The 23033-nt window shown below is 36.1% G+C and overlaps 2 protein-coding genes across 4 annotated transcripts; one reads left to right on the forward strand and one right to left on the reverse strand.

The window, feature by feature from the left end:
- The first annotated feature begins 5618 nt into the window (after positions 1-5618).
- Positions 5619-14375, forward strand: LOC110725158 (probable trehalose-phosphate phosphatase C). 3 transcript variants are annotated; one of them, XM_021904631.1, is made up of 10 exons: positions 5619-5890; positions 10446-10603; positions 10756-10896; positions 11126-11197; positions 11275-11400; positions 11631-11687; positions 12152-12253; positions 13211-13288; positions 13383-13523; positions 13689-14375. In XM_021904631.1, exons 2-10 carry the CDS (start codon positions 10496-10498, stop codon positions 13836-13838), a joined length of 975 nt encoding a protein of 324 aa, XP_021760323.1. In that variant the 5' UTR covers positions 5619-5890; positions 10446-10495; the 3' UTR covers positions 13839-14375. The 3 variants fall into 3 exon arrangements, with proteins under 3 accessions (XP_021760323.1, XP_021760325.1, XP_021760324.1); XM_021904633.1 differs by having other exon boundaries at positions 10463-10603; XM_021904632.1 differs by lacking the exon at positions 5619-5890 and adding an exon at positions 10036-10370 and having other exon boundaries at positions 10463-10603.
- Positions 14376-14976: 601 nt separating this feature from the next.
- On the reverse strand, positions 14977-22970 carry LOC110725161 (DEAD-box ATP-dependent RNA helicase 31-like). Its single transcript, XM_021904638.1, has 10 exons — positions 21721-22970; positions 21338-21444; positions 20171-20226; positions 19650-19874; positions 19029-19235; positions 18781-18867; positions 16558-16653; positions 16206-16421; positions 15636-15818; positions 14977-15489 (listed from the first exon to the last, which is right to left on the reverse strand). The coding sequence occupies exons 1-10, from the start codon at positions 22773-22775 to the stop codon at positions 15262-15264; spliced, it is 2460 nt and encodes an 819-aa protein (XP_021760330.1). The 5' UTR covers positions 22776-22970; the 3' UTR covers positions 14977-15261.
- Positions 22971-23033: the final 63 nt, after the last annotated feature.

Consider the following 23033-nt stretch of genomic DNA (forward strand, 5'->3'; position numbering starts at 1 on the left):
ACACTTAATAATCTCATCAGTTTAATGAAGGTTGGTTTCGGTTGGGTGGGTGGGTTTCAGTGGTTAGGGTGGGTGGGTTTCGGTGGTTGGGTGGGTGGGTGGGATTCATATTTGTTTTACGTCTTCTATGCAAAAATGCTTACAAGGTGATGCCGTTTGGTCTAAAGAGTGCCGCATTTCCAGTCTTTTATTGCTTCCATTTAAACATCTTAAACTCACCCAAGATCCCTTACTTAGGCTTCTAACAAAAAAGGTCACTGCCACGGCCACGGCCTTCGTCATTGTGATAGCGCCTTGACTTGAGATTTGAGTATAGACCTTTGTCCTATTGCTGTATTGGTTTGGCTTTCTGTTTGAGTTTACATATCAAAGCCAACAAGTTCAACAGTACTACCTTTACTACTGTTACTGTGACTTTAAGTTTCAGTTTGCACTTGAATTCAGGTCTTAAACTAATATATCAATGAAGGTAGTTCGAATCAGCTTCTCCTTTAAATTTTCTTCCATATGTCTTAGTTTTGTGATTCTACCAAAAACTATATTTTCATAGTATAGAAGTTGAGTGAACTATCGAATAGAGATTACAGCTGCATATATCTGCGAAACATACAAAGATGGAACATAACACACAAGTGCCGTGGTACATCAAGGCACCAATTAGCCTTGTGATTAAGCACTTGTACATTTCCACTTGACCCTTGCTCTGTTCGACTCATCATTATACCTGATGTGGTCCGAGCTGATGTAGACCCGAGTCCGTAAACTAGTTTGCTAAATCACCTGAGAAAAAGAGAAATTGAATTATAAACAAACACATGTATGCCTACCAATTCTGTTTCACCCAATAGGGAAAATATTCGTAAATGCTAATTTTTCTTCATTTGTTCTTAGAATCCTTGCATCAATCAAAAATTTTTTGCCAACCTGAGTGGCTGATGTCTTCAACTTCAGAAAATGCTCTTAAGGTGGGATGTAAACGATGTCACAATACCTTTTCGAGTGGCAGGCGCGCAGCAGCACTAGCTCCAGTTATTGACAAAGGTTTAAGAAAAATTCAGAAAGCACTTAACCATGCTTTTGCCCTTGTGGCTGAAACTGTTGCTCCAGTTATTGACAAAGGTTTAAGCTTCTTAGGCTATAAAATAAAAATTGATGCCAAAATCTCATTTGTCTTCAGTATTTCATGTATAGCTTGATAGACATTCTTAACAAAGTCGTTAGACATAGCTAACTTTCAACATTCAAGGAAATCATATAATTTTTATTTTCTTACTGATGGATGTTTTCATATTCTACTGTTATCTATTTCGAGATTAGATACATTTACCCCATGGTATTAAAGCGAACACACTTGGTAAAAAATAAGTAACTTCATACGATATTATGAAACTAGCTAGTACACTACGAAATAACTTGAAAAATACATTCCTTGTCATAGTTCATAGCATCCAAAGAAATTGGGTTTGGATCTTCAAATATGTATTAAATCAAACAAGAGCATCAAATACAAGTTATACAACATAGCAGGGTTACAGGCTACATTTAGCACGCAACTACACAAGCTATTGCTGAACTCGCCCAAAGCTTATTTCAGAATCGAAGTTGCCTAAAAAATGTACTAGTACATGCCACAAATGCGCATAGCATCCAACACCCATGAGGCCATGATACGCGATAGTGGAAGAGAAACAATTTCCTTAAATTATGTTTAAAACAAACAATTTCTTAGTGCTAGCTAGCACTATTAGTGGTTTTTCTTTGCATAAAAATTGCTAACGGTGTTATTAATAATAATATGTAAACCAACACAGTTTATATTTTATCCTTTTAAGCATTATTTAAGGAAATCGTTTCAAGAAGAGATGTAGTAGTGGTATAAAGGACATAATTAACCAACATATAAAAACTAAACCAAAGTGATCAAAGGTTATTATTTCTTCTGAAATCAAATTAAACTTGCTTTACACAAAAAGGTAGCTTTAACCCGTTCAATTTACTTTCATTCAAGTGGAATTCCACCCATAAATCACATGAACTTTAGAAAAGCATCCTATAAAAATCAAATTATTACTATTAGATAGTTTGAAATCTCCATATCAATCATTCGGTGAAGTGGCATCTCCTATCTTCCTATGCTTTGTGTATGCACACAATGTATATAGCTTCCGAAAGCTTAATGCCCTTATTGATAAGGACATTTTAGTTTTCACTTGCATCCAAAAGCCAATATAATTATTTTGTATTTTGAGGTCTAAAACATTTTAATTTTGTTTAAAATTCAAGCTAATTGCCCTTGTAAAAACTCCGATGCACAGAGTGTATTAATTTTTTCTTATTGTTTGAAATACATACGGAGTAGTTTACAATAATTATATTTTACACTCGTTTAAGTGACACAATAAGACTTTTTGACTATTCACATACGAGTATTAGTTTTGACTTAAATTTGTTTCATATATTATAAAAAAAATAACTTAATGCGTTGTAAGATGTAGAGTTGGTTTAATCATTATGTATATTTACATAAGATCAATTTTATAATTTTTTTCCACCAATATTTTAATGATCAAACATACATATTGACACATGTGAAACACACTAGCTTGTCGGTAAAAAAAAAAATAAAAATAAAAAATAAAAACTGAGGGAGTACTCCACTTGCATCGAATTTTGTATTTTACTTTAAAAAAATGACCCAAGGAAGTTTTTCAAGCATAAGATTATATAATTAAGACAAAAATATAATGTATATGATAATCAAATTAAAAAGGGTCATGTCCAAACTCATAAACAATGTGGAAGAAAATCAAAAGTTGTTGGAGTAAAATCAAGGACGAAGCAATGCATGTGGCTGAATCGGATGGTTGGAATTTAGTACAAGTGCTCACTCTCTTTTTTGTGTTTCTAATTAGTGTTTTATAAAGCTTCAAAACAATTGCAAACACAACAACAAAAGCATAAAAACAAAAACAACATGCATGGGTTTCTTAGCACTCAAAAGATTTTAGTTAAATACAAGTAATTAAAATGTTTTACTGATTTAATTTAAAGAAAAAGAATGTATTTGTGGTGATGGTTCAATCAATGGTTCTCATCTTGTCCAGACGGTGGAGATAGCTATGATGATTGGCTTAATTTTGGAAAGCTATTACTATAATTTATTCTCTATTATGTAGCCAAGATTATAGGGTTGTTTCTTGTTTGACAAATGGCGTATATTCAACTTGGTTCGTTGGCTTTAAAGATGTTAAGCCCTCTTCGGTTCACCTCAAACTGACTATTACTATTTATTTAAGGTCAATTATACAAATGTACAGTGGCAAAATCGAGTTAAATAGTATAGAGAAAACTTGTACTCGTATATTAGGTGATAAAACCCTTTTAAATTGAAGTGAAAAAGTGACATTATTTTATAGATTAAATTATTGTTTAATTAAAAAATATCGAACTATCAATACAACAATTAATATTATTAACAACTAATCGCCAAATAAGACCATTATTTGTATCTAGATGTACTTAAGTTGTTAAGTATATGTAAACAAGGAAAAAAAAAAATTGTGTTTGGAAAAGAAGAATATTCTTGTAGATGGTAAAATGTCCAAGTTGTTTCATGCTTGCCAGCAGAACATTTTATTAGATCTTGCCTTTGAAAAGGCAAGCATCAGACCATTAAGAAATGAGATCTCATGTATCCAACCTAATGCTATGTAGTTGGCAATTGTGAGTATTGTTGATCTTTCTAAAGACAAAATTAATCTGCCAAGAAGCAACCCAAACCTAAGGCAATTCCTTCAAACAGAGTTTCAGTCGATTAGCTGTGCAGATACAAGTTCTGCATGAATGTCACAACTAAGTGTGTCCGCGGAAGAAGTTGTACGTGGTCTTAATACAAACCCGATGGGTAAGTGCAGTCCCAAATCTCCCTACCGTGTATGCGGCTAGCACTACTAGAAGTTGGTAAGTAATGAGGCTTAAATTGCAGTGGCCAGTGGGTTGCCCATCAGACTCGCGAACTTATGAAGTTGTACTCCTAAGGACGAAACTGCTAGGACAAAGTTGTATTATAAAGGATTGTACAGGCAGCTTTATTTATATGGGCTTGGCAGCTAAATTTGATGTCAATATTGAAAAAAGTGTCCTATTAGCACTAGAATAGAGAAGCAAAAACATACTGATCAATTAGCAAAAATGGGTTGGTTCTCCCTACTCTTTATGGAAGAGAAAGAAGGGAGGGCGTTTGCTAAACCAAGGTACCCTGGCAGTGGCGGACTCAGGAATTTCCGACTGGTGAGTCACAATTGATAACCAAATATGTAAAAAAAATTTTTACCAAATAATAGTACTAAAAAATACATCCAAAAACCAGAAAGCATATATCCTCTGTTCTTGTTCCCTCTTTCTCATAAGCTATATAACATTAAAGAACTAAATATTAAGTATATGCAACCAACTAAATATACGAAACTTAGGTCGAAACACTCGCAAAAACAACAACAATGTAAGAAATAGGGCAAAATGCATATGATCTTCAACAAGAGGACACAAAACAGAAGTGTTGTTGATAAGCATTAAGCAAGCATGACTAGAATCGAAGGCAACAAGAGGACACAAAACAGCAGGATGAAGTAATAACTCGTTTGGTTGATAAGGGAAATAAATAAATAAAAAAAAACCTAAATCTAAAAAGTCCAAAAGCCACATACAGAAGACACCCCCCCTTTCCTATTCTCAAATCTCAATCCACGCCACTCTTTCTTCTTCTCTCTCCTCTCTCCTTTCTCTTTCTTTCCCTCTCCTCTGCAGAACTGTTTAGTACCCTCTGTAAGAACTAATAGTAAGAAAAGACTTCCTTCCTTATGTATTGAATTAAATTCATTCATGTGTGCCGATTTCCTCATGCAGACCCCATTGAAGACGAGAGTGAGGTACAACAAGAGACAGAGGTGGCAGAAAAATTACGAGAGATCAATTGAAGACCCGATTTCCTACTCTGTTTCCCTTTCCTGACATTTTCTCTATCCTCCATTAAAGCAACTTCTGAGCTTTATCTACTCCATCAAACCCCATATATTTTTAAAAAAAACCTTAGATTTTTTTTTGGGCCCTGGTGAGTCACTTGACCCACCAAGCACAAGGCCAGGTCCGCCACTGTACCCTGGTGCTATGTTGCTCCAATCCAGATACTCATGTCCGATTTGGGTACATGTCCAAATGTCTAACTCGGTTATCTAGTTAAAAAAATTCATGATATGGCCACAATTGAAGGGTCAAATTATACTACCATGTTTGATTGTCAACATTTGACATGATGCCTAACATAAAATGAAGAGTACGAATAACATAACACGGGTGTAACTAAACTACTATCCTACAACTACCGGGCTAATCTAGGGGAATCCTAAACCAAGGTACCCGGGAATACCTAAAATAATACCGCCATGGGCTAATTTTTTAAGTGGAGACATATTCGAGTTCTCATTTACTAGAAGAATTTATCTCACACTTTGGTGCGCCTAACTACCTAAGAAAGGCGTATGCATCACATGTGTGGAGCACATATGTATGCCCAAGTGTAAAATAGAGGCTTTGGTCCTTAACCAAGAACCCTTGAGAAAAGCACTAGAGTACATTATTTAGAAAGATAAAAACAGAAAGAGAGAGAGAAGGGAGACAGTGATGGCCAAGCTTCTATATAAGGCAGCCTCTAATTAGTCTATTGTTCATCCCCTGCCTAAAACTTAAAATTCTTGCTCCATAGATTTAACCTATGCTTCATGCCTTCTCTTTCATTCACTTAACTTGTTCAAAACCCACATTGTCACTTGTGAATCCCACTGCCTGCCAAGTATCTAAAGCTTGCAACACACGAATTGGAAGACAAACATTGGTGAGCTTCTGTTTATCATACATGCATATTTATATGACAAGTATATGTTCACCATATGGTTAATTATATATGGATAAAGAACACGAGTTTATGTGGTAAGTTATGCATACATCAATAATATTTGAATACCACTAGTAGTCTAGTACATGTAATATATTCAACATTTTGCATTTTTGTTAGATCATCTAACAATCTAACCCTAGTGAAGATTTCAACCTTTCAGGATGGTTTAGGTTAGAGCTAGGTTCTCTTGGTGTTTCTGGTTCTCTAGCCTTTTCTCTAAAGTTGTACTCGTGCGAAAGGGTGATATGGGTTGGAGTTTCTTTAAATTTTGCCTGGTAATAATAATGATTGATTCCCTTAAAGTATAGCACATCACCTCAATTAGACTTGTATGCATCTCGCATGCTTTCTACATTATTGGCTATAAAGATGAACAATCCATTCACTAAAATAATAAAGAACAACGTAAAGTGCTTCAAGCCAATAATTTAGGGTAATTAAATAAATTATCTATACTATATTGAATCTGCTAATAAAATAACAGGTCACATTAGACTTTTATAGTCAAAATACAATCAACTGTAATCCTAATTTTCCATCATATAAAAGATATAGATTGACAATCATATAACAGAAACTTTTAAAATTATATATGCATAAACTCGGTAATTTTTTACAAAATAATGTCATAGAACTGTACAAGATTTTAAAAAATGAGAAAATAGAACTATTGCAATAGTAGCTAACACTTCGTATTAATCTCATCCGGCATTAGAGCGAAGTATATAAGAATATGTGGGACCTTCTTACCTTAGGTTAAAACCGAGTATGACCAAACTTGACTCACTGCTCTAATGTTCTTTCTTCTGGCCTATGTTACATGGACTCGGAAATGGGTGTCGGACACGGACACATGTCCAAGTGTCCGATTCAACAAGTTCCGATATTTGGACACGGGTACGGGAACACGCTTCACTTAAATTTATATAAATAAATTATATATTACAAAAACTTTAAATTTTTCATTATGTCTACTCCTATTTTTTTATTATAATTCTTTCCTCGGTAAATTCTCCTAATAAATGACAATCTTCTTCTCTCCATCTTCTCTATATTAATGGTGGTTTTCGAACAAGATATGTTTTTCTTTCATGTTTCTTCTCTTTTTTCCTCTCCTCTCTTAATGGGAGTGTCCGAGTGCACAGTCAAGGATCGGACACGTGTCCTGTGTCCGTGTCCGTGAAGTGTCGTGAGCTTCTAGCTGATTTTTGCCCATCATTTATCTGCCAGACTGCAAAATGTGAAAGAAATGGAGAATTTTATGTAACTACATGATTAGTACAAGATAGATGAATTGTGCTTAAATTCTTAGTAATCAAAATAAGGCAATAAAAATTATTGCTAAAAAAAAGTCTAACAATCTTTGTACAACTAAGTTAGTTACTTAATCAATAAATCCTAGAAAAACTGATCACACTCACACAGACAGTTATTCAAGGAAAAAATTCGACTTCTGAGCATATAAAAAAGGCGGCGTTAGCTTTAGCTTATGTAACAGCTAGTGTGAAATACTCGAAAAATAAAAAATTTCAATGTATGATCATAACCTTGTCATCCCAGATACTCTTATAAACATAGCTACTCCAAGGTGATTTATCATCCCCTTGCTGTCCGTGGAGAGCAGGAGAGAGCACCTGAATACAATCCTACCCAATCAGGAAATACTAAGCTAATCACAAAAATCATGATCTTTGCAAGAAATGATAGGTTGTGTTTTGATATTTTCACCACAAACACATTTCACCAAAGCATGGCTTGCTTATCTCTTGGCTTCGCCTGGGGACCAAAGAATTTTGTTCTGTTGCTACACTGAAGTTGAAGGCGTGCAGGGTAGTTTTTATTTGTACGTTTCCAGACATTAGCTTAATTATGGGATAGAGGGAGTAATAATTTATACCCCAGTCACCACACCAGAATGTCTTGAACTGCAGACCTTATCCCATTGCCACTCAAAAAGGTTCATTTCACTAATGGCGTAAGCTGTCAAAATAACTGACTCTACAATACTTGTATGGAGACTTCCAACTCGTGATAGAAAATATCTCAATACTTGATTACGTGCTCCATCTTTTCAAATTTAGTAGTCTTCTTCACTTTCGATATTTTTATCGTGTGTCCATTAGACATAGGAGTCGTAAACTTCCAAACAAACAAGTCACATTTAGGACAGGAGGAGCACATAGTATGAAATACAATGTTTCTAACTTTCTTTTATACACAGTACATCATTTCGATTATTTTCCTCTCTTCATGATGCAATTCAATCTTTTAAACGGGTACACGAAAGATGATCCCTAAATGTCTTGTATTTAAGATAACATTTTCATTCCCTTGGTTTCTTCTACAAGATTAATTACTTTCCCTGCAAGTTGGGGAAAGTGAGAGGGTGTGTGTGTGTGTGTGTTTAAAGTTCCTATCACGGGAACCCCAATGGGTTTGTCACATACATTGATGGAGCATCAAATCAGGGACCCAAAGTAATTGGTTTCAGTACAACAGTTTAGTAAGAAAGTATGTAGGGCTGAAGGTCGGTGAATAATCACCACGGCCAATTGACAGTTGGGGTTCATCCCTTGAACTGAAATAGACATTTGTCATATTTCAAGATCAAAATTTAGTGGACTTGTGGCCCTTGCTATGTCTCCGCAAAATTAGAAAACTACCTCCATAACAAATTGACTAGTAGTGCCACACTTTCACAACATCAAATGAAAGATGAAGAAATCTTATTAAAATATATAAATAAGCCTCAAAATTTTCATATTGAACAACAGATCCACTATAGTTTAGCTTAACAACATAAAAATGAATCTTTTATTTTTTAATTCCTTCCCAGTGGGAGAGGGTTTACAGAAAATTAAGAGTTGTATCAAATGGAACAGTGGTACCAGAAGCTTATACAGCTGAAACTTAAATAAACACAACTGAGGGGACTAAATTAGATGAAGCTACGAGGAATAAAAGGTGGAAAATTGCCAACATCCAAGGCTAAAATCCAACAACAGTGGAAGCCCAAAAACACCTGAGGCCGAAACTTGGCAACACCATAGAGACGATTATCATATAATTCCTAGATGTGCTCTAGAATGTACTGTACTATACATAAAAATCACCAACATTCGAATTTCAGAAACTTGGGTGTGGATTTGTAATCTTTGGTTAAACTTGGTAATAATATTAAAATTATAGATCTTCGGAAGTTAATATAAGACTGAGCAGTGCCTCAACTCTTGTTTCATGAACATGGAGGCGTCTGTACTAGGTTCATTAGCTCTGATATTAATGACTACAAGATTGTTACATTTCTTATCAACAAATACGCTTCAACCACATGTTGCTAAAGTGTATTGCCTATGACATATATAGCAAGTCTGCATCATCATTTGACAGCTCTAATTTGCAAATAGTTCAAAATAATTAGGGAATGTCGTCCAAACTTATGTGTGGCATTGCACTGCCCACTACAAAATGGCAAGTCCTACGATTTAGATAACTGGATAGCAGAGTCACTTTCAGTTTTTGTACCCATTCTAATTCTCAAGGAGTACTTTGCTTAAACATAAGTGGCCATTATTCCCTCAGTGATCTGTTTGAATCACTTTCATACCCTCTCACTCCTGAAAGAATACAACATAATTGCCTGTCTGAAAGGAAAACGAAGGGTTCTAAGTGGGCCCCTAAGGTTCCGGGAGGAAATTCCGTGACCTGTAGCGTACATGGTTTTAAGCACTCAAGGTCCAAAGCCATTAGATTCAAGCTTGGCATTGCATAGATGGATGACTATTGAGGATGGTCTGATCTGATGAAGGTTTACATGATTTATTCCCCTCTTTGCTTTCCTTATGTAAATCAACATCCCTCCTCATTGAAGTGACAACTTTGCAATTGACCTTAAATAAAACTACGCCTGCTTCTTGCGAGAGAGGAAAGAAAATAGGGGTACTCAAGTGGCCATCTGAAACCGAAAGTTTAACTGTCCCCACATAAAAGGTTTGTGACCCCTTTTTGTCTGTACCAATGAAGCTCAACTGCCTATATATCTACTTCAGAAATCTTAGCTTCTTAAGGTGCCAAATTGAAGCTTTATGGCTCACAATTTAGACATATAATTATATAAAGGAATTAAATATTTCAGATCCTAATAACAGCAAATTAGGCAGAAAAGGGCAAGCTACAGCTAAAAGTTGCAGACAAAGATTAGAAGATTTCAGCCTCACCCAGGGCACTCTGCATCTATATTTGGAGAAACGCTGAATGTTATCTTGCTTCTTCTTAAGCTCACCCTTTTCTTCCATAATTATAGATTTATAACTGCATTGCATGCACCCTTAAGTCAGAGATTCAGAGCCTTTTTTTTTCCTTTGTAAAGAAGCACAACAAATTGTTCACAGAAGGCATACCAAAAACATTAATTATGGTGATTTTTTTTATTTTTTATTGTTCAAGTATAAATGTACAATCCTTTTGACCATAGATGCTAACCTTATTGCAGCAACAATTTTATCACAGGCAAATACACAATCTTAAATATCAGTGTTAGCAATGGGACTTCCTAGAGTGATTGCCAAACTTAGCAACTTGAAGTCAGTCTCAAGCTCGACTTTTGATGAAGACAGGAACACAAATTGGCATTCATATGACTCGTGGCTAGTAAGATTCATATACTTTGTCGTATTTATTAGTGTCCATTTGCAGAGAAATCATAATTACAGGGTCTCTCTGGTGGACCAAAATTTCACAGAAAACAACATAACAGTTCTAGAATGTATGAATTCCTAATACATACTTTGTATGGCATACAGGAGAAGCACCCTTCTGCTTTGGACAAATTCCAGAAGATGATGCATGGAGCTGAGAACAAAAAAATTGTTGTGTTCTTAGATTACGATGGAACCCTTTCACCAATTGTTAATGACCCTGATGTTGCCTTTATGACTGACAAGGTAAACAAATTTATCAAGGATTAGTTATCACTTATATGGTATACCATTCAATATAATTGTGAGCATAGATATCTATGAGACATCAAAAAACAGATAAAGCATAGTTTATAGGATTATATAAGGAAGTCAATACATTATCATGCAATGTCTAGGGAGCTCCACATTTAGGCAGACTTACCATCAAAACACATGTTGATCACTAATTACAACAGAATATGAAAAATTGCAGATGCGCGCTGTGGTGCATGAAGTTGGCTGTTGTTTCCCAACTTCAATAATCACTGGAAGGAGCAGAGAAAAGGTAGCACAATCAATATAATATACATAGAAACATGAGTATATAAGAGATAAACTCTAACTGCAGTGTTCATTTTCTAGGTATATGATTTTGTCCAATTGGACAATATTTACTATGCTGGCAGTCATGGGATGGATATAATGGCCCCATTGCAGCCATTAAGGGTTAGGGATTGGAAGTATCATGCAAAAGCAGTTGACCTAAAGGTTTGGCTTTTCTCCTCTGTTCTAGATTCTAATCTATAAACATATACGAAGTACAATTTAGCATTGACCGCTTCCGTTCCCTCAAGTATCAAAAAAGACAGTATGAAAAATACCACCTAAATGTGCACCATAGCAGAGATTTGTAGCAAGTAGATTCGACTGATTGCGCAAAAAGACATATGAAGCAAAAACCCAATTTACCTTCCCATGAAATGGTTTCTCTCTTGTAGGGAAACAAGCTTGTCATCTATCAACCAGCAAACAAGTATTTGTCTGAAATTAATCAGGTAAACATTCAGCATTCATCTCATATAATACAAGTATATTATTATCAAAAGTCCATATAAACTCAAAAAAACAGAGACATGCATTACTTCAGAGTTAATATATAGCTTGTTATATTAAAGTTAAAGGAAATAAATTACATGAAATAGGTGAAGATAGGGCAAGAGTTGGTAAAACGCGGACCAAGACCACTGAACCAAGTGAGTCTTTGGTCTGTATTAACTTGTTGACAGCTATTGAAGTGTTATCTGGTTGACAGTCAAACATGTCACTTAAATATTCTTGCCAAATCCATTCTATAGATAATGCTTCTACTTAAGGATAAAGATTACAACCACTAGTCTTGGCTAATTTTATTAAAATGGTACTTGGTAAATGGTATAAGATTCATAAATTGCCTGTATAATCATTAATTATTAATCTCTCTCAATTCATTTGATTCAACATAGATTACATTTCCTTGTAGATTCAGATGTCACTAAAAGAGAAAACTGCAGCAATTGATGGTGTGAAAATTGAAGACAATAAGTTCTGTATGTCTGTCCACTTCAGAAATGTATCAGATGAGGTAATTTCTAGCTGATGTTATGAATGATCGTTGTCCAAATTAGTCATTCAACACTCAACAGTCCCAGAAACCTATTCTGAAACCTGAAAGTGAACAGACCACAAACCTTTGAAACTGAAAAGGTTGCATATAGTTAACCAATATATATCAATCACCATAACCCCCCAAGACCAAAAACAGCCAAATATATCAGTATCAGTTGATTGATGGAGAGTAACTAAATTGACAAATTCCTATAAATGCATAGCTTAGACAGTTGTGAACATATTATAGCAGATAAGCACGGGAAAGAAGGCCCAACAAGAACCATGGATCCATCTTTAGGAGGGTTGGCCCCATTCCGAACATGCAGTTTTAGTTCAGTGGTCTGCTGGCTGCCCGAACTCTTTTTGGGTCGGCCTTGGGCCAACACCATTAGGCATAAAGTGCACACTGGCCAGCAAGCCCGATGCGTCAACCTGATATTTTGATGCTAGATGGCCATTATCTGGCCCTTAATCACCTCATTGAACATAGTTATGCCAAGATATTTGAAGATAATTTCTAAAACACGTCTAAGAAATGAACTGTCCGCATTCATATTGTTGTTAATGGTAGCAAACACACACACTCATCATACTTGATGCATCACGCAAGACAATCCCCTTCCCCCATAACAGCATAAAGAAAAGAAAAAGGAGCCTTACAGAGTTACTGTCATGTTAATTCTATAATGGTTGCACAGGTCCTATTTGATCCTAAGAGATGCTACTCCAATCTCACTGCAATACTACTAAGCCTAAATCCCTAAGCCAATTCCAAGCTTTTCACTTTATGGATTATAGGGTTGTGCAATCCTATGATATTTGCTCTTATTAAGAATAATGATAATTAAGCTACATTAGCAGCAGTTGAAGCTTGATAGTGTATGAGTAACCAAGAAAAGTGTTTCTAATAACAGCTCTAAATAAAATGCAGGACTTGAGCTCATTAGAAGAGGAAGTGAAGTCTGTACTTGAAGAGCATCCACACTTTCGGCTAACAAGAGGTAAAAAGGTACAGTAGGGACAATACGGTTTCATATGTCGGACAAGAGGAAAGAAAATATTACGTGATTTTTATATAGTAAGGCTACTTCTTTCTAAATCAGGTCTTGGAAATACGCCCTCCCATTGACTGGGATAAGGGTCATGCTCTAGAATATTTACTTGATAGCCTCGGGTTGGGTAGCTCCAATGATGTTCTCCCAATATACATTGGAGATGACACAAGTGATGAAGATGCCTTTGAGGTATTGATCTGAACTCAGCAGCAAATTGCCACTTTGGGGCAAATAAGCTGTTTTAATTTTTAATTTTACTTTTATAGGAAGAGGTGAAAAGTAGGACATTAATATGGTGTTCATAAATTCATGACCTTCATGTCCCCCATCCTAACTTTTGTTCCAAATTTGTAGCTCATACACCGAAAGAGACAAGGCTATTCCATCATCGTCACTTCCATCCCAAGAGAAACATGGGCATCGTACTCCTTGTATGACACAACAGAAGTCATGTTATTCTTAGAGTACCTAACCAAGTGGAAGAGCATCAGCCCGGCAAGTTAGTACCACAATGTTCAGAAGGGACTCGGTACATTCACAGCTGATTGGCAAGCCACCAGGCCACCAAGTCAGCCAAGGGAAATCGCTATTGACAGGTCCTAAGATCGCTTATTTCACTACTTGATAATCATACATGAACCTAATCACAAAAAAGGCGAAGTCTACTCAGAATGATCTTCTAAATCATGAAGTACACCCCCATTTGGCATCAATATTCAATAACAAATGATGCCTATAGAGGTCAATAGCTTGGTTTTCCCGAGATTTTCTAAATATGATAATATTGTATAATAAAATGTGGGTGTACTTGTTTTCAATAACAATATCCTATTGCTTTCAACAATCTTCTCATTCATCTTCACATTGTTTTTTATTTTTTTTTTGGGAATTTCAGATAAAATTTTCTCAGCAGCAAATTATTCTAGCTAAAAAACCTGCTCAATCAAACATTGCGATACAAATCAAATGAATTATCCAATCAATCAATCATGTAATTTAGGCTCTAAATTCAGATGATTTCCACAGAATTAATCATGTAAGGTATCAATGATCAAAATTATTAGTTGAATAAACTACAGTAAAACCTAAGTTTGAAATTCATATTACAAAAATTAAATTTTGAAGTAGAAAAGATAAAGAAGACTTGAATTGCATATCTGATCGCAAAAATTGGGCGAGAAAAATTTATTTGGCATATTATTGAAATTTAGAGCAGAATTTAGGAGTGAGAAAAAATGACGGCTACAAAAATTTTGTATGGGGCATAGCAAACCTTGTTTGTTTTACCCTCCAAATTTAGAAGGAGATGCAGTACTCGCATTAGTTGATTTCCATCTATTACATGCAGCTCACACGTCGTCCACATTGTTCTGAATCTATTATCGCTTCAGTTATCTATTTAGGCATTATATATTGGACATTTTTTTCGATTGTGGAATTTATTACTTTGTAATCATTTTCTATTGAGTATGTAGCGAAAATTAATGATTTGTAACTCCCATTTGTAAAACTCTCTACGAAATTTCAACTTTGAGAAATTGCTACTTATATTCAGAGGCTTGATGCATTAATTTGGGCTCGTATTCTTTTTTGAACAAATCCGGCCCTCCAAATGAATAAAATCGAATTTGCAATACACCTTGTTTCAAATCTTTCAATAATCAATAACACACACGTAAATTGTAGATTTCTATTAGCTTTAAACAATTGATAGTAACAATAATCATTAATTTCTATTTGCTAAATACCTGAAATCTATGCATACCGATAATAACTTTTAGCAAGCACGATTAAATAAAAAATTAAAGCAAACACCCTACTTGCCATCAAATGTCAAGCTTACAAGCTTACCTACAAAAAAAACACTTAAAAGCTTGAAATCGCTTGACATAACCCCAGAAAATTTTAACAGAGCAATTACTTCTGTCTATTTGACGCGCAAACCAGGGACATTCTTTAATCCCATCTTGCCAAGAGTAATCTTGGCTATTGCTGGAGGAGTGTCAAGCCCCATGCTTCGACTAAACTCATTTGCAACCTCTACAAGTTTCATTTTGTCTCGTCCCACACTCTTATTGGAATTATAGTACCCAAGCCATGCCTGGTATGCTTTTTCCTTGCTCTGCATATCTACCTTCGATAAAGCACGCTCCACCTTATGATCATAAGATCAAAAGGGGAAAAAAAAAAAAGAATACATGTATTAGACAACTCGACATATATCATGTAAGAAAAGATAATACAAAATCTCTAATAGAATTGACCAAGGAAATAAATGAAATTATGTGTCTACTGGCATACTTTCTTCCTCGTATCAGGATCAACGATTGGCGGTGTTGCCTTGGTTATGGGAAGATCCTTGATAGACTTTAAGAAGCTGTCCTCCCATGGTGCCAATAAAAGTATCCCTTGCCCTTCTTTGCCTTTACGCCCGGTTCTGCCAAGCCGGTGTATGTATTGTTCTCTTTCTGATGGCGCTCCAACCTGCAGATAAAACAAGTGGTTTGTGATATGAATTTTAATCAAGAAAGGAATGGGCAGATTTAGGTTCATTATTAGTTCCAACCAGCAAGAACTGACCTGTCCCAATCACCCAAACTAAATCAACCAACCTAACCCCAAAATTAAATGAACCGAACTGACCAGTATATGGCCAACCCAATAAGCCCTAACCTGACCAGAAATCAAACCAAAGGTCTTAGCATGCAAATACGAACCAAACTAAACTGACCCAAACCAAAGTCGATCAGGATTGCCCATTTTCTATCTCTAGTTCACCCCAACCCCTCCCTTTCCAAATTGCTTTCCCAACATGCCTCAGACTAAAGCGGCTGGTTGAGGCCTAACAAGCAAAATAGGCAGTAATATTACCTGTATAACTAGGGTAACATCTGGATAATCAACTCCGCGTGCTGACACATCAGAAGTTACAAGTATAATACCCTTTGACTTGCGGAACTCATCTGACACTTTGGTCCTGTAACTTTGTGGTTTCCTGGAATGAATCTCACGAACATTCAAGTTAAGCTCACCAAGAAGATCAGCAACAAGTCCTGTGACCATTGCTGTGGTACAGAAAACAAGAACCTGCATAGAGAATGTCATGAATCCACATCAAAAACATTTGGGCATCATATTTATATAAAGCAAATCAGACAAATAGAGGTCACAAAAGGAAATCAGATGCAATTTTTGTACTCAGTAAATTGATCAATAATCGCACCTTGTAGTTCACATCATCTGAAATATGGTCCTTCAGAATAGTGTATAATAGAGGAAATTGGTTCTCCAGGGGAGCAACTAAATGCATCTGGCTGACCTGTAAAGTTCATAGATGTTTTAGGAATCGGAAAACAAACACAACCAAATTACTATATGGGAAGTAACCCTCAACCCCCTAGTGGCCATCATCATCAACAACAACAACAAAAAAAAAAAAAAAAACTTGACATTTAATTATTAAACATAGCTCTGAGCATTATACAGATCTTCTCTTGAACTGTGAGTGAGTTCTTGGTTCGTCTTTCATTTTCTTCATTACAACTTTTCTTCCCCAACCCAACCTCCTACGCCTCCTTTTAACCACAACTAGGGCAGTTCATCGGTTCTCCAGACCGAAAAATTGAATTTCAAGAACCGAAGACCGGACCGATTAAACTAGGACCGGACCTAAAATGGTCCAAACCCGGACCTGACCGGTTTGGACCGATTTTAGAATTTTTAATAAAAAAATTTCTCTATTTTAAATAATTTATGAAAAACTCAAAAAAAAAAAAAAAAAGGAAAATATTTTAATGTCCTTTTTTGTATGTTTAGTACAAAAAAGCTCATATGACTAAAAAATTTCAAACTTGTTAAGGATAATCTTAATCAATATTAAAGGTTTTATGTATAAATTTAAGCAAAAAACCTGTCCGGTCCAAGACCGGTTTATATAGGGTTTTGGACCGGACCGGAAAAGTAAATTACTCGACCCGAAGCCGGACCGATTAATTTGGTCCGGACCGGTCCGGTCCATTTTTTTGGTCCGAACCAATTTTTGAACACCCCTAACCACAACCATCAAGACCCACCCATCTCATAGTGTATTAAAAAAAAAAAGGAAACTAAGGTGCTGTGGCATAACCGCACAAGAAAATATAGGTCAAGCATTATAATTGTTCTAGGTGAGGCAATTCCAAAAAAGCGCACAACCGTCTTTTTATACCCTAAGATCTCTTCTTGGGTTTATTCCCCAAATACTACCTCCGTTTTTTTTAATTGACACGTTTTAACTTTAGCACTATTCACACTCCCCTTTGACCATATTTCATGCTTTATACGTAAAGAAAAATATAGTCGTGTAGGATCTTGTAAGATTCGCACGATATATAGTTCTAAAATATCTAACTTTTCATAATTTTTACTTATCGATAATTAAAGATATTAATGGTTGAATTTGTGCAATGGCAAACGTGACTAAAGAAACGTGTCAACTAAAAAGAAACGGAGGATGTATTATTTACTTTTAGGCCCCGTTTGGTTTGTTGTAAAATGTTTTCATGGCAAATGATTTTTCCTATTATTTCCCATTTCCCTTTGTTTAATTTGTGAAGGGGTGGAAAACAATTTTCCCAATGGTGGAAAACATTTTCCTTCACAAAACAAGGGAAGCCACATTTTTCCTCCCTTCTTTATCTCCTTTTTTTACTTTCCTCTCATCCATCCCCACATTTCCACTCCTATTTTTAATTTCTCTTTTACCTTTTCTTGTAAGAACCAAACAAAGGAAAACTATATTGCCAAGTGTGGTTTTCCTTGAAAATATGTTTTCCATGAAAACTAATTTTTCATTGAAAATGTTTTACATCAAACCAAACGGGCATTAAGTCATTGTATTTTTCCTTCTCCTCGTTTAACTGCTACAACAAATTCTCCTCATCATAGTCATCCAGTTCAATATAAAACTACTCTACAGTTTTCAATGATGTGGAGGCTTGATTAGATTCTATGATTTGTGGTCCAGATGGGGAGGGGGGGGAAATACAAAAAATATCTTATGTATTAATGAGGAAGAAAAGGGTGGTGGTGGATCTGGCGGTGGTCAAAGGAGGGGGGCAAAGAGAGTAGAAAATGGGTTCAAAAGAAGAGAGGGATAATGGTGGAGGTGAAGAGGAGAAAACAGTTGGACGGTTGGACCACAGTGGTATTTAGGAGATGGTGTTGGGTAAAGAAGAGAGAGAGTGAAGAAAACCCTAATAAAAGAAAGAAAGAAAATCAACTTCCTACACTCGGCGCCCAAAATTACATTAGTACCATGTTGAAATTTTATTTTAAAATACCCACACAGAATAATAGGAGAATTCTCATAGTCATTAGAATATTAAATAGCTTGGCCAAGCAAATGCCTCATACTCAATAAATACAAGAAAGCTTTTGACATCAAAAAATAGGACCATGAACGCACCTTTGCATGTGTTTCCTCACTACCTTCTTGAACAGTACTGATAAATTGATGATCTCTTTTTAAAGCAATATGGCAGATTTGATGGACCTTCAAACAAAAAATTGTTCAGACGAAAAAGCCAAATTTATTATATTGCATTGCCTATGCTCTGATACCCTCAAACAAAAGAGAAACTTGAGAACTTCCAGAATTTTTTTACATCATTGACAGAGGACATGCATATGCAATCAAATGCTGAGAAAACTAACCTCATCTGATACAGTAGCAGAAAATAGTAGTGTTTGCCGCTCTTTGGGAACGGCAGCAATGATTTTCTCAATGGCCTTGCGGAATCCCATGTCTAACAAGTGATCAGCTTCATCAAGTACAAGAATTTTCACACCCCTAAGCCGAGTGGCAAATCCTGCAGTGTTCTCCATATGATCGATTAGCCTTCCAGGTGTAGCTACGAGAATCTGTGTCCAAACTTAAGTTAACTCCTTGCCCTAAAGAAAATCTAGCAATAAAAACATACCCTAAGTCCCAAAATTTCCTCACCAAATAATTTGGCAGTGTGGTTGGTACTTTACTAAATACAAGAGAGAAAGATAATAAAAGTGGGGTTGTATTGAAAGAAGGTAAAGACAAATAGAAGAATGTAGAGTGGAAAAAAAAAAAAAAAAAAAAGGTTGAGGTGATGGAGAAAAATTTTATTTTTAACTAAAGTGGGAGATAAAAATGAATTGGAACATTCACTTTAGAGAGGGAGTGATACATGGTTGTCCTCTCAAAGATTCAATTTTGCAATTCCAATATGACATGTAGTGACTCTGCATATACGATACATCTTAAGCACAAAAGAATTTGCTTGCAAGGTTAATGTATCTAACCTGACAGGGATTTGTCTGAGTATGCTTCTGCTCGAGTGCAAGCCTGGTACCACCTATCACAACCTGGGCACCAATAGAAGGATGATACTTAAGCAAAGTCTTAGCTTCTTTAGCAGCTTGAGTAGCAAGCTCTCGCGTGGGACATATTACAAGTACAAGGATCGGTGGCTTCTTCTGATCGCGGCCAGCAGGAGGTGTCTTTAGCACCGCTTCAATGGACGGAAGCTGAAATTAAGAATCAGTCTTAGTACATTATATATATATGTATATGTGTGTGTATATATATATATATATATATATATATATATATATATATTAAATAAATAAATAAATAAACCAAAAAAGGATATCTCTAGAAAATACTCAAACAAAGATATAACAATATATATAGCCTTCACTTGAAAGTCAAAATACAGAATTTTTCAGGTTTTAAATTTATCAATAAAAGGAATGAAATCTTGAGCCCAAATTTACATTATATGACCAACAACAATCTCAAAAAGAGATGAAGTATGTTTTACCAAAAATGCTACAGTTTTCCCTGTGCCTGTTTTAGCCTTGGCCATGACATCCTTACCTGGAGAGTAGACGTAATCAGTCAGGTAATAACCAAGAAGCTATAAATAAACAAGTTGGAAATGCAGGCTTAGGATATCTAGCATCACGTATTCAATCCAGAAAATAGTGGTACAACCAACAACTTTGAGAAAGATAAAGAGGATGTATTACTCGTAAAAGCGAAGAATTCAATTCAAGGATAATGGTAGCAAATCACACAGCAATATGACTATTGCTGTATCAAATATTTGCCTCTAATTGGTTGATAGATGATATTGCAAAAAAGAAAAAGGCCTCAGGAACTAAAATATAAAAGTAATCATTGGTGATTTAGCCAGCACAAGTATAGTTTACTACATGAAAGGCTCATATGAGATAATGGACTCAAATCTGCAAGACAAAACGCCATGTCGCCATGTGACTTAAAGCATATTAAAATCAGAATGTGTGTATGTGTACTTGTGAAGGTTTATGGCTACTAAAAACCTGGAACTCCTGTTATGAAAAACTATGCTATTCACATTGGCCGGCAATTCCAAGTTGAAAATATAAATAAAATAAAATAAAAAAATCACACCCAAATTCCCAATGAATAGGCAAAGTGATAGAATAAAGGTAACCTCCATTATGGAGCCCATGGCGAATTTTCCTAGATGGATTATATAAAACTCACCTCTACCCCCCAAAAATAAAGGCCAAATGAAAAAGAAAGGTAAACTAAAGCAAGGCCTTGTGGTGAGAACTAGAAGAAAAACAAGATAAATAGAAATGATGAGAACCTAACACTTTTACCATTTAAGCAAATCATCAGCACCATATTAGTTAAATCAACATCTCAAATATTAAATACATAAAGTTCAAATAGCACTTCCTATTAGCAATAAAAAATTAACATCCTTCATGGCACACCATAACATTCATTACTCTGTTCATCTATCATCAACTTTGCACTTACAATAAAGTACACAGCAAGAAATGAAGAATAGATTCACTCATTGATATATCATCTACTAAGAAGCTGCTTTAAAGATTAAGCCTGTCAAACCAACTCAGATTCCAACCAATCTAGCTTTTAGAAGACAATCTACAAAATGACTATGGGTTTTGCTTAAAGACATTTTCTTATTGACCTTTTAGTATAACAGGGAGTGTCGCTGCTTGCACCATGGTCATCTTCTCATATCCAACATCCTTGATTGCTTTCAAGGACAAGGGTGAGATACTACATTGATCAAACCTGCAGGCAGCGTAGAAGATGAAGCAAACCCAAATTAAAATCCGAATTAAATACAAAATTAAACTGAACAGGCCGTACTGATGCACATTGCTGACACACAATACGAACAAACTAATAGCAACTCATGACAAGGTAAAACCTCCAGCACAATGCCTCACTCTTATCCTTCTTTACATAGGATAAGACGATTTAATACACGATAGCACATATAACCAATACGAGTACAAAGCTGATAGCATAGAGAATCAACAATAAATGAACATATATAAGATGAACCTGGTCTCACTAAGGTAAGAATCAGCTCCACCTCCATCAGCAGAGCTAGGTCCAGAACTCGATTTCGCACCCCTATCCGCAAATAAAGAACTTCTACTCCTAACCACAACTTCTTCATCCTCTTCATCAGAATCCTCCTCACTATCATCCTCAGATTCCTCACCAATCAAATCCATAAAACCCGAAACCGACTTCTGCTTCTCTTTCCCCAAATCATCCTCATCCTCGTCCTCGTCATCATCCTCCTCCGACGATAAAACAGGAGCAGCTCGCCTCACACCACCCTTCTCACCTCCTGTATTAACCTTAGTCCAAATTTTCTTTCCTTCAAATCCTCCATTTCTCTCCCCACCCCTTTTCTTCATCTCCCTCCCCTCATCTTCACCATCAAACCTCCTCTCAAACTTCGGAGCACTCTTCACAGCACCACCCACATTACTCGAACCCCGGCCGCCCCTCGCCCCAAACTCCCTTTCTCTCCCTCTCCCACCTTCTCTCACCCCACCACCTCTTCTCTTGTACTCCCTCCCTTCACCATCACCCCCAAACCTCGACGAATCACCCGAACCCGAATCACCCGAGTTCCGGAAACCCCTTTTACCAAATTTCCCTAAACCCCTATCCTCACCATTAGCAAAATTACTCTCTCTGCCCCTCTTACCCATTTGATGATCAAAACTAGCCCTTATCTTCCCTTTTCCTCTACTACTATCTTCTTCGTCTTCAGTAAAACTTCCAGACCTAAAAGAACCAGTCCTTAAACCACTAACCCAGTTGCTTAAATCATCTTCATCCTCAACTAAGCTTTTTGCAACAGGCGCTGCCTTAGCACGAGGGTATTTGGGCCCTGAATTAGGCCTGGACTGAAACGGGCGGGTTGAAAATGTGCGAGGAGAAAACCCTAACCCTAAAAATTTGAGCTTTAAAGGAAAAATGCAACGAAAAGTTGGGATAGCAAAATAGGGTTGACGAATAGAATATAAAGACATAGAAGGGTAAAGGGTGACCGGAAGAGGAGAGAGAAATGAGCGCAGTGGTGGTGGTTTTAACGGCATCAAATGGGGTGGTGGAGGAGAGAGAATCACTGGCTTTGCCGGTTTCCGGTTGTGATAAGAGATCCGGAAATGGTAGAGATATTGAGGTGGAAGATAAGGGTTTAAGAAGGGTTTTTCTGATTTTTCGAATTGGGATTTTTAGGTTACAGGATTTTTTATCTTTCTAAATAAAGAAAATAATGATATTATCAAGCTAGTTGTGTAACCAGAGAAAAGAAATGTTGTACACTTGTACTCCGTAGTTGCAACTTGCAAAGT

Source organism: Chenopodium quinoa, unplaced genomic scaffold (genome assembly GCF_001683475.1).
Source record: "Chenopodium quinoa cultivar QQ74 unplaced genomic scaffold, ASM168347v1, whole genome shotgun sequence".
NCBI classification, from domain to species: Eukaryota; Viridiplantae; Streptophyta; class Magnoliopsida; order Caryophyllales; family Amaranthaceae; genus Chenopodium; species Chenopodium quinoa.

What these genes read in the sequence shown, in the direction of transcription:
- LOC110725161 (XM_021904638.1), bottom strand. Translation starts at nt 22,775, where the DNA reads ATGCCGTTAAAACCACCACCACTGCGCTCATTTCTCTCTCCTCTTCCG. An exon ending in CTGCTACTGTATCAGATGAG is followed by an intron (nt 18,868 to 19,028) that starts GTTAGTTTTCTC and finishes TTTTGTTTGAAG; the next exon opens with GTCCATCAAATCTGCCATAT. An exon ending in CAGATGATGTGAACTACAAG is followed by an intron (nt 16,422 to 16,557) that starts GTGCGATTATTG and finishes TTCTCTATGCAG; the next exon opens with GTTCTTGTTTTCTGTACCAC.
- LOC110725158 (XM_021904631.1), top strand. Translation starts at nt 10,496, where the DNA reads ATGGGACTTCCTAGAGTGATTGCCAAACTTAGCAACTTGAAGTCAGTC. An exon ending in ATTCATATGACTCGTGGCTA is followed by an intron (nt 10,604 to 10,755) that starts GTAAGATTCATA and finishes TATGGCATACAG; the next exon opens with GAGAAGCACCCTTCTGCTTT. An exon ending in TCAGAAATGTATCAGATGAG is followed by an intron (nt 12,254 to 13,210) that starts GTAATTTCTAGC and finishes AATAAAATGCAG; the next exon opens with GACTTGAGCTCATTAGAAGA.